Here is an 11,736-nt window from a genome sequence, read left to right as displayed (position 1 = left end):
GATGGAAAAAGGTGGCCTATTTAAAATGAACCAGGGAATTCCCTGGCAGCCCAGTGGCTAGGACTCAGTGCTCTCACTGCCGGGGCCCGAGTTCAGTCCCTGGTCAGGGAACTAAGATCCCACAAGCTGCGCAATGCAGCCATAAAAAGAAAAAAGTCATGCAACAAATGATGCATGAGTTTATTGGTTACTTGCTTTCATTCGCTTTTTGCTTTTTAATGAACCAGGTAGCAAGATTCTGGGACAAGTCCTTGCAGCTAACAAAGATCAAAGGAACCATGACAAGTTTTTTGTGAATCCTCATCTTGGCATTTGTGAAGGCACCTGTCAGTCTGACCAAAGCAGAACTACCTTCTCTTCCCCCAGGCCCTCCCCCACTGACATGTGGCTGTGCTGTTATCCTAGGCAGTGGGTGGCGTTGAGAACAGCTACCCCAGCCCACAGGCGCATAGGTGCCATGTAAAATCGTATGCCCGCTGCTCTCAGGGTGCCTGACATAAGGGGCTTACTCATTAGTGTCATATAGCCAGCTCATTTAGTGGCAGTAACTTTTAGGCTAAAGCATCCAAATTTCAGGGAATACTCACGTTAGTTGATGGATGTTGGAAGGCATTGGAGGAAAACACCACAGTTAGGACTGTTAATGACTTACACACTGTTGGTTAAGACTGATCTCGAACATGCGCAAACATTTATCATAGTAACGATGGTGGTGGTTAGTGCCACATTCAAATAAAAATAGTTCTATACAATATGTTCATTTGGTCATGTGCTATTTACAGATTTTACAAAACACACACGCACATACACACTTGCCCTTCTGTCCTCTACACCAGGCTAAAACAGGCCAGCAGAAACTTGCATAAAAATGTATCACAGATAACAATTAGTGCCTATACACTAAAAATAAAATTCCTACAACCACCTATGCAGCAGAACAGGATACTTCTTCCCCTCAAGCACAGTAAAACTAAAAGTAAAACTAAGAACTTAAGAGAAAGTTGGACATCTGTTAGTTCAAACTAAGCCACTTAAGAGTTAGAAACAAGACAGTTATTTTTCTCTGTCCATTTAAAATGTTTTATTTTTCTTTTTAAACTAGATTGTGAAGTGCCACTGAAATAGGCAATGTTGGCAAAACAATGTCTGTTACAATAAAATACATTAGACATTTAAATAAATAACCTTAAAAACTATGTGAGGGGACATGAACCTGGTCGATTGAATCTGGAACAATGTTTTCTGCACAAGCGAGAACAAGCATACCTCTTGTTAAGACTGATGTAAACAGAACCATCAAAACCCTACAGGAGAAGCAGCTGAGTGGGGTGGGGGGGTAGAGGTGAACAAGGGCCAAGGGTGAATGGGTGGGGGGGTGGGGGGCAAACCAAAAAAAAATACTGACTGAGGTAGCAGTACTCTGCTCAGTGCAGAAAAATTGGCTTATGAATAAAAATTATAGACTGTGATCTCAGATTAAATCCAGATGATCATGCAAAAGACAAAATACATGCTATTTAGTTTTAGAAAAAAACCCACACACATTCATTTCCTAAAATCTGCTGCCAATTAATTTGCTGACAATGTCTGCTGGCTCAACTATTTTTTTTATACAAGGATGAGTATTAAACAGAACACTGTACATGCTTTTTCATCTACAAAAAAATATTTGCATAAAATAGTGTTAGTTCTCTGTACATGTCAATGGACACTTTAATTATGTGTATAAAAAAGGAAAATCTTGCCCCACTGGAGTCAGAAAAAGCAAAACAAAATCTAGAGTATGAAACCTCCTTCACCAGCCAGTATGTTCATGTGAAAATTCAGCAGAAATAGACAGTTGCCTTAAACAATAAAAAAATTAATTGATTAAGTTAAACATCACCTTTATGCAAAACTGTCAGTCAAGACCAGAACATATCACTAAAGTTAGTGTCTGTGCTATAGACCCAGATCACCAGGGGCATTATGAGCAGCACAAAGGGCCAGGAGATCCCATCGGTGCATGCTGAGAACGAGCAGGATTTGGTGGCAGGCTGCACACACTCTTTACCAGGTTCTAGGTAGTTGCGGGCCACAAACTTGAGGGTCTCATCCATTAGAATCACAGGCAAGGAGATTTTCAGCACCATCAGCCACTGGGTCAAATTCAGTGGTGTGATCTGGAAGATAAGCTGAAACACAAAGAAACCTCATCAAGCTCCCTGACTTGCTGGACAGGCAGCCAGGCCCCAGCCCAGGCTCCCCCCACTGCTTACTGGCAAGGGTTCCACGTAGAGGATTAAGAAATGGAGTGACATGGACAGGCAGATGGAGCCCACGAGCCAAATGTTCTCCCAAGGGGGCATCCTCAGCAGGGACTGGTTTTCAGACAAGCTGCAGAACAAGGAGAGGTAGGTGGGTGAAATGTGCCTGCTGAAAGGACAAAGGCATATGCCATCACCGACAGAGACTGTTCAGAACCACACTTCAATAAGGTGATGGCTAACCTGGCATTGCCTATTACCTACTGACCTAATTCTATTAAGTTTCTACAGTGGCAAAGTTAAGGAAGAATGTTCAGATGTAGGACAGACTTCCAATTTAAATCTAGGCTTCAGCACAGCAATCCCATTTCAGTGTGTTCAAACCTGCTCTCAATTGCCCTTGACACTTGGGCTATTTTGAAATTTCCATTTTTGTCACTGGCTTAATTAGGTGATACTGTTTGTCTCAATGCTAAAGGGCAAGAGCTCCTTCCCTGTGGGCACTGGCACACAGGGGTGCAGAAGTCCCTATTTTTGGCCTCTGCTGTCTCTTGAAGAACATGTGGCTAAGCACTCCCACTACTTCCTGGAGGTGATGATGACTTAAGCTCTTAAGACCGGTACTGCTTGTTCTTCCTTTTGGGGAGGGCGGAGCTTTCCCGTGATTCTCAATCAACCACGACACACACACAATCCCCCAGTGCCCTGGCTGTCAGGCTCTTGCCCCAGCATGCTGAGAAGACTCACTGACCTGTTGAGAGCGTTGCACATCTCTATGGTTACTAGAACAGAGAGCGCCATTGTCATTGGGTATGGGGATTCAAAGATTGTACAATCTACTCCTTCAAAGTCCGGGTTGTCCTCTTTACACTGTAGGAAATGGCTCTGCAACAAAAGCCCAATCAAGTTCCTGATCAGCCAAGGACATTTCCAAAGTCCACACACCAATTCCACACCAAACCCAGAACACAGACCCACACAAAATCTCACCGCATTTCCCAGAGAAGCCCTGGTCCTTCAGAATAACCTTAGATGCAACTGCTTATTGTTAAGAGTATTAAGATTATTTGACTGACATCCAAACCATAGAAAGCTCAAGGACAACTGTTTGAGAAGACTTACACCACCTTGCATCTAAGGTACACAAAGAAAGGTGGCTACGTACCAGCTGGTAGAAGGACACTCTCGGACCACCCTCGGCAGCAATGAACCACCACGCAGCAGCACCCACGGTAGCAGCGCCAACATAACCTGGGAACAAACATCATGACACTAACACACATGGGGTTTACGGCCTGCAGCGTTACTGCAGGTGCTGCCTCGAGGGCCAACGCCTAGGACAGAGATCAAAGACATGGTATGTCAATGAGCCTGTGCTACCACTGGCACCTGCTCACTCGCATCAGATAAAGCAGCTAGGCCGATGGTTTCCGTAACGAGAAGGGTGTCTGTGGTACAGAAGAACCAGGCAACTTTTCCTCCAGAATTTGTGAGGAAAAGCACCTACTAGAATTGGTAGGACCTTTACACTAGCCATGCCCTCTCTAACCAGTGGCCAGTATGTTAAGGCTGCAGGCACGTGTTCTCCATGTAAGGAAGGCCATGCTGTGCTAGAGCACCAGATCACACCCATCATGACTTTTTGGCAAACTCATGCTACCAGTTATACACTAATTTATTTGCTCCATCAAAGGCCTGGCAGAACCTTTATATGGAAAGGCCATTAGAGCAGTTAGTGCAGAATGCTGAGCACATGGCAATGCTTGAAGCCAATTCTGGGACCATCCCCTCCCCCACCCCAACTATTACTTTTGAATTCAGCAAGTTTATTATAAAGAAGCAACAAAGGGTAGTGGAGAACACAGGCACTTGAGAATAAGAGACTGTCCCAATGCAGTAGTACCCACTGAAAGGTCCAAGTGCACACCCTCTAACCCAGCAATTCCAACAGAGCAGTAGGCAGGTGGTGCACAGCAATAAGGCAGCTATACTGGTACTGATGTAAAACTACCCAAAAAACAGGGAGAAATACAAAAAGACAGGGTTCAGCATACAGGTGTGTACAGCATGCCATCTCGCTTGTGAAAATAAACACCTAAGACGGATCTATTTGCTACAGTATCCCAAGAAGGCGTGCCGGAGGGGAACCAACTGGTTGAGAGCCTTCCTGCTTTATGCCACTGTGTGTTTTTCGAGTGTTAAATCATGTGAACATATTAAAACAGTTTCCTATGGGACCCTAAGGAAGTCATTTAACCTCTCTGGGCCTCACTTTCCTAACCTATGAAATGAGGAAGAGAGAAGCAGCATCCTGGGTCAGGACGAGGTCTACAAAGACCACACATGTGGAAGAACCAACCATTGCTGATGATGCACAGATCCCTTCTCTCACTTAGGGAAAGGGGGACTTCATTTTACATCTTGGTGATTTAAGGCCTCAGTCGTCCCTGTATTTCCTTTGCCCATAGATTAAATCTGAGAACCTCATTCACAAAGGCCCAAGGAAGAACGAGGATGCTAAAGTAAAGGAATAACTTTACTGTAAACTGGGTATACACAGCTCATTAAACTGCAAGAGGGCAGTCTCCATATTTTGCTCCCCTAATATGGAAACAGAAAAAAATGTGCTTTTAAGGGATGCATTTACAAAATTTGGACTCAAACATTCGTTTAAAAATCAATAATATAAAAAACTGTACTCACAGCCAATAGCCAGGTAACGGAAAAAGAGCCACCCACTGATCAGTGGTTCCTTTGGGTTCCGAGGTGGTCTGTTCATAATGTCCAGATCAGGAGGATTGAACCCCAGTGCAGTGGCAGGCAGGCCATCTGTCACCAGATTGACCCAGAGCAGCTGGACAGGAATTAAAGCCTCAGGAAATCCAAGGGCTGCTGTTAGGAAAATACTGTTTCCATCCAAGAAAAGAAGAAAAAGACCTCAAATTATTTTTGGCCACTATTTAAAATAACATCACCACCCCATCTTCCTCCATAAAAATCAGTGGACAGCAATGATTGTTTTAACTTTTTCCCTGGGCAATCATAAAACATTTACTATATCCAATTTCAAATTAAGTTAACTTTTACAAGACCAAGAATTTTATGTTACCTTATATAGTTGATTTAAATTCATTTCTATGTTAAAAGTGTATCCTTTGCACACTGGAGCAGCCGTAGACAGCCCTCCTGAGGGCCAGAGGCAGTACCTCTACCTTCACAAGGGCCTCCTTCGTCTTGCCCAGCCCTCCCTCTCTCCCGCTGCACTAAGAGCAAAGCTGCTGCCACGTGAAGAGCAAATCTGGAAAACTGATCATCACAAGCCAAGGAATATATGTGACCTGTCACAGGGACCCACCAAACAACTTCCCCGACATTGGACGAGATGAGGTAGCGGATAAACTGCTTCATGTTGTTGTATATTGCCCGTCCCTCCTCCACGGCAGCCACGATGGTGGAGAAGTTGTCATCAGCCAGGACCATCTCAGAGGCGGTTTTAGCCACCGCGGTGCCAGAGCCCATGGCAATGCCGATTTCAGATTTCTTCAGAGCAGGAGCATCATTCACACCGTCTCCAGTCTGAAAGGGTTAGAAACCCACCACTGGTTTACACCTGCCACCTAACACGCTGCCAACAAATGCCCAGCCATCCTAAAGCCAGGGAATGAATGGAGCAGTTGGGCCTGTGGACAACAGAATTCTCTGGAAAAGTTTTCGTTTTTGTAAGTTGGTGTCATAAAACATTTTACCTGGGAAATGTAAAATTGCCAAACGAGCTAATAGGTGACACTTCAGAGGGAAGTGGGACAAAGGGGACTTCAAATTACCTGTATTATTTTTTTACCAAACAAAACACAATATGGCAGTCAAGACAAAATACTTGTATCCACATGGATAAATCTCAAGTAGAATAAAGGCAGACTTCAAAAATATGTAAACTATAATATATAATATAAAGACCAAAAAAGGGCAAAAACACTTAAATATTGTCTACAGATACAAAACTATCATTCCCAGGTATGTTTTCTATACTTTAGTAAACACCCAGTACTGAATTCAGAATGGTGCTTTCCTCTGGGAGAGAGAAGGGAAGGGGGAGGAAAGAGGAAGACAACTATAATAACTGGTTTCAATCAACAAAGTTAAGTTGTTTTTAAGAGTGTGAAGTTTCACAGATAAGCAGGAGAAAGCAAATAGGACACAATGTTAACATGTCTCAGTGAAAAAAATCAGATGCGAGGAAGAATATGGGAAATGCTTCATCAACAGGTAGCTCATAAGAGAACACATCACCAGTACATCTCATCTCAGGTAAGGCTATCCAAAACTGGGTGACAGAGTGTGGATTATGTCCTGAATCAGCTTTTAGAAACGTGAGATACAAACATGTATATTTTAACCACAACAAAGATAAAAAAAAAGATATCACCAAATATTTCCCCTGTGACTGATTCAGACTTCTAGGTCTTAAACCTCTCCAGAATCTTCCATGCATGCAACATACAGCATGCCAACTACTGGTCAATAGAATCCTTGATAAACAGCCCCAGATCATGACAAAAATAAAGAAGTTCCAAATATGGGAGCTATTACTAAAAGTTTAATGGTCAGAATTAGAATCTGCTTGCTGTGTCTGTGCAGTCTGTTACCTGTACATGTCTAAAGACACTCACCATGGCTGTAATCTCATCAAAAGACTGAAGAAACTCTACAATTTTAGACTTGTGGGAAGGTTCAACTCGAGCAAAACAGCGGGCATTCAAGCAGGCTTCTCTTTGGGCTGAAGGACTGAGCTCATCAAACTCCCGACCCGTGAAGGCCTTTGACGTCACATCCTCGTCCTGCCTGAAGATGCCAATGCGCCGGCAGATGGCCACAGCGGTGCCCTTGTTGTCACCGGTGATCATGATGACCCGGATGCCTGCCTGCCGACACAGCTTCACAGAGGAGGCCACTTCAATTCTTGGAGGGTCCAGCATGCCCACACAGCCAACAAAAGTCAGATTGGTCTAGAGTTAAAGAATCACCTTATGTCAAAACAGGAAATTCTGGTTTTCCCCCCAGTGTGGACAGCAAAGGTTTCTGCATTTTCTTATGACAGAATTCACACCACTGATATAAATCCAATGAAGAACAGTATTAATTCCAATACGTCAGAAACAATTAAAAATCACTACATTCTTGTTACCAAATTCTTTAGCTTTCATAATAATATTCTGAAATGAGGAAAAAAATATACCGAGGAATAAAAACATTTTGATAGTGGCCAATTAGTGGCCCATAGTACCCAAATTTGTTCCCTGTTCAAGGCTTCAGGAAGTCACATACTTGATATGAAAGTATTCCTTAAGCAGAAAAGTAGACGGAATCTCTCCACTTGGACAATTTGACCTTTAGTAACTAACTGTTTTAAAAATAGCCTCAATTTTTAAAATATCTTAATTTACATGAGAGCTGCAAAATAGGTTTTTAGCCTTGATGATTCTACTTTGAAAGTAATAGGCCTGTATTAAGTTAACTGTGTATGTTTAAAGCAGCAATCTAAATTATAAAGGTAATACATTTGGCCTGAAGAAAAACAAATAACCACACCCTTTTCTCGGCAAAAGCAAGACTTGTTTGACCTTTTATTGAAGGAGTGCTGTCTGAACACAATGAATGTGCAGGATGTGGGCAAGGAAGCTTTTCATTAGCTAACCTCATATTTAATAAAGTTGGCAGAGTCCTCCAGGTTCATTTCTTCTCTTCTCAGTGGGTTGTCGTGAGTGGCCAGAGCCAGGCATCGCAGTGTGTCGCTGCCACTGCCCCATTCCCGAATGACAGACATGATCTTCTGTTTGACTCCAGGAGTCATGGGGACTTTAGTACTTCCAACTCGAATGTGGGTACACCTGTCAATGACACCTTCGGGGGCACCCTGGAAATGTTACAGATTTAGATCAACAATTTTATTTATTAGCTCACCCAGGATTCCAATCCTGGTAAGAACATCTCAACTGCAATCTGTTGTACTTGCCTTCACAAACATTTTGCTCATCGATGTCCGGCTTGGTTTGTTTGGTGTACAGTAAACTGACATCGATTTTCTATCGCGTGAAAACTCTAGAGTAAATTCTTTTTTCATCAACTGTTTAATGACCTATAAAGAGAACATATATGGAATATTACTGGATGGCAATTTCTGTACATTTTTGATTTGTTAAACAAACATTCACTAAGTACCTATTATGTGAAAGGCAATGGGGATACAGTAACAGACAAACCAAGTTCTCACCCTCATAAAACTTACCCTCTAGTTTGGGAAAGACACATTAGAATGTGAAAGTAGATTATAAGTGCTACGGAGAAGATTTAAAAATAAGCAGGGAAGAGAGAAAATTACGTATGACTGTGCTTTTACGTTAAGTATTGAGAAGGCAGTATTTGAGTGAAAGATGTGAGTGTGGCAGAGAGAACAGACGTGCAGGCTGACGTGACCTGGCAAGTTCAAGGAGCCTCCAGGCCAACATGGCTGGAACAGAGTTTGTAAAAAAGAAGTGAGGGATTAATGGCAGGGGTGGCAGAAGCAGGTTGTAGGATCTTAAAAGTCAATGTAAGGCATCTGGCTTTTTTAACAGGTGAAACAGGAAGAAAATGGAGGGTTTCGAGCTCTGGTAGTTAAGTATTAGCTGAAGCAGGGGCAAGGAATACCACTTAAATATTCTCAATAGCTTTAGATAGCTAGTGGGTACTATATTAGATGTCAGCACATGGACAGTATTTGAAGTCATGAGGTGAGAAGAGTTCAAGGGAGTAACTGCAGACAGAAAAGGCCGAGGACTGGGCCCTGGAACCTCTTCACCTCTGGTGGGATGTGGAAGATGCAGCCAAGGAGATGGCAGGGGACAGGGGGTGGGGGAGGGAGGAGAACGAGTGAAGTGAAGGACTCTCAAGGAGGGAGAGACTGACAGCTCAGGTAGAACGAAGACTGAGAATTAACCTTCAGATTCAGATTTGGACTATGTATACAATCATGTTACCTACAAAATAAACATACTTTATCCTTCCCAATTTTTATATCTTTGATTTTTCTTGCCTTACTGCATGAACTAGGACTGCCAGTACAACCCTGAATAGAAATGTTAAAAGTAGAGATTCTTCTTTTGCCATTAGATATGTTAATTTTGTGTAAATACACCATCAACTTGAAGATAAGTCTGTTGAGTTTTTATCATGAACTGAGATTAAATTTCATCAGATGCCTTTTCTGCATCTATTTAAATGATCTTACGGTTTTTTGCCTTTACTCAATTATGTGGTGAATTACATTGATTTCTCCCTAATTCAGACAAGTATTTAATAATAACTGTAGAAATCCCAAAGAACCTCAGCATCCAATGTAGGCAATTACAAGTGGGCTGACGCCATCCTCTCAGCAAGAGTTGCCCCAAGAAACAAAAAGACAATCACTATGAATTCTATATTATTTGACTGATATATTACTTATGTATTTAGTTTCCATTAAGCATTTGTACCAGTGACTCTAGGAAGACTGAAAGAATGGGTAGTGATTCTGAGTGAGGTGTGGACCTTGGCGCCAGACGCATCCTAGGGGGAGAGAAGAACAAAGCCATTGCTTCCAGTATAAGGGCTGTGAAGATCAACAGTCCTATCCAAATGGGCCACTAGGCCTTAAAAAGCTGGTCCTGCCCTATTCACCTCTGTGCTATGAAAGGTTCTTGCTTTCGGGGGCGGAAGGAGTGGGCAAAAGTTCATTTCTGGGAATTTTCAGTGAGTGAGCACCATGACAGTCACTTCTGATCCCTTCACTCAGCTGCTGTGGCACAATATGAGGCAGAGGAGGACACAGAGCAAGAAAATACTTAGACTGCAGACTCTTACAGAACGGACACTCCTGCCCTTATTTGCAGTGGTCATTACAATTAACGTACCACTTTTTTTTTTTTTAAGTTCCATGCTGCTACTTGCTTCCCTTCGTTGAGCAGTTACAGGTCTAGAATCATATAATTCTAAACCTCAGTCTCTGTGAAGCTGAATCTTCGGGTTGCTTTTCAAGGGTTTAGTCACACCAACTAATAACAGAGCTGTCAGACAATGTGGCTTTGCAAAGATTGGCCCCCTACTTAATGACAATTGGGGTGAATTCCCTATAACAGAAACAAAGGGCCTGGATGTCTGTTTCATGAAAACCATGTAAATCGGGGCAGGATGCCATAGGAGCTGCCCAAGATCCTCATGGCAGTGAGACTGTTAGCACAAATAGGGCGACTATACTTCAGCTGAGACATCCTCCATGCCGGTATGAGTTTTGATTTCTCGGGATAGTATAAAGGAGGCAAAACAATGTAAAGGAAACAGAGTGCCAGAGTGGAAGTCCAGTTCTGCCTCACACTGTCGCCCACCTTAGGCTGCCTGTGCTGTGTGGTGCCACCCTACTCCCCCAAAACACACTGCCTCCTAATCTGCCCTGGATATCCAGGGAAGGATGAAAGAAAGGAAACGTAGTGACAGCTGACCATTTAGTAGAAATGAGTCTTGCTTTTGTATAACTAGGAAAGGCTATATTTTTAACTTTCCATTTCTCCTTATTCTATATACCAGGAAACCCTGACTACAAATCAAAGAAGTGCTACAAAGAGGAGCCTCAAGCACTAACTGGCAGCCATTTGGAGATGACAGGTACTAAGAGATTACGTGTGGCAGAACCCAATTCCAAAGAAATCTAAGCGCCAAGGCCGGGAGGCAGCAGGTACTGGGAACAGGTCTGGAGGACCCACCATACGATCTCCTGGCTACACCACCCTGCACTGCACGAAGATGATGTTCTCCCTGGTGCAGAGGGGCAGGTGTGTTTCCAGGGTGGTGGCTTGTGGGGGTGGCCTTCACGGGAAGTCCTTGCTTCGTGTACTTTAAATGTGTTGAAAAGCATATTAGAAGTAGCACGATAGGGACCTTCCCTGGTGATACAGTGGTTAAGAATCCACCTGCTAAAGCAGGGGACACGGGTTCGAGCCCTGGTCTGGGAAGATCCCACATGCCGTGGAGCAACTAAGCCCGTGCGCCACAACTACTGAGCCCGCGTGCCTAGAGCCCGTGCTCTGCAACAAGTGAAGCCACCTCAATGAGAAGCCCGCGCACCACAACAAAGAACAGCCCCCACGCGCAGCAACGAAGACCCAACACAGCCAAAAATAGATAAATAAATAAAAATAAATTTAAAAAAAAAGAAGTAGCACAATAGAAATAGGGTTGGATTGAGTATATTTAGTGTCGTTCCATATCCTGATTTTTCAACTGCTTGTTCTGTCAATTTTTGAGATAGATGTATTAAAATCTCCAACTTACTGAGAATTCATCTACTTTCCCTTTTATTTCTGTCAACTTCTTTTGCTTCGTGTACTTTTTTTTTTTTTTTTTTTTTTTTCTTTTTTTCTTGCGTTATGCGGGCCTCTCACTGTTGTGGCCTCTCCCATTTGCGGAGCACAGGCTCCGG

The 11,736-nt window shown here is 43.1% G+C and overlaps 1 protein-coding gene across 1 annotated transcript in view; it reads right to left on the bottom strand.

Annotated features, from left to right (window-relative positions):
• Positions 1-1,904: 1,904 nt before the first annotated feature.
• The window catches only part of ATP2A2 (ATPase sarcoplasmic/endoplasmic reticulum Ca2+ transporting 2), a 55,521-nt gene continuing 45,689 nt past the window's right edge, over positions 1,905-11,736 (bottom strand). Inside the window, 9 exon segments of the mRNA XM_007448721.1 lie at positions 1,905-2,174; positions 2,259-2,376; positions 2,998-3,131; positions 3,412-3,497; positions 4,950-5,152; positions 5,602-5,822; positions 6,917-7,252; positions 7,942-8,160; positions 8,260-8,382. Of these exon segments, the coding sequence (XP_007448783.1) occupies positions 1,905-2,174; positions 2,259-2,376; positions 2,998-3,131; positions 3,412-3,497; positions 4,950-5,152; positions 5,602-5,822; positions 6,917-7,252; positions 7,942-8,160; positions 8,260-8,382 (1,710 nt within the window).

The sequence above is a fragment of the Lipotes vexillifer genome, unplaced genomic scaffold (genome assembly GCF_000442215.2).
Source record: "Lipotes vexillifer unplaced genomic scaffold, Lipotes_vexillifer_v1.1 scaffold21, whole genome shotgun sequence".
NCBI lineage: Eukaryota > Metazoa > Chordata > Mammalia > Artiodactyla > Lipotidae > Lipotes > Lipotes vexillifer.
The sequence above is the reverse complement of the archived record's forward strand: the minus strand, read 5'-3'. Positions and strand labels throughout refer to the sequence as shown.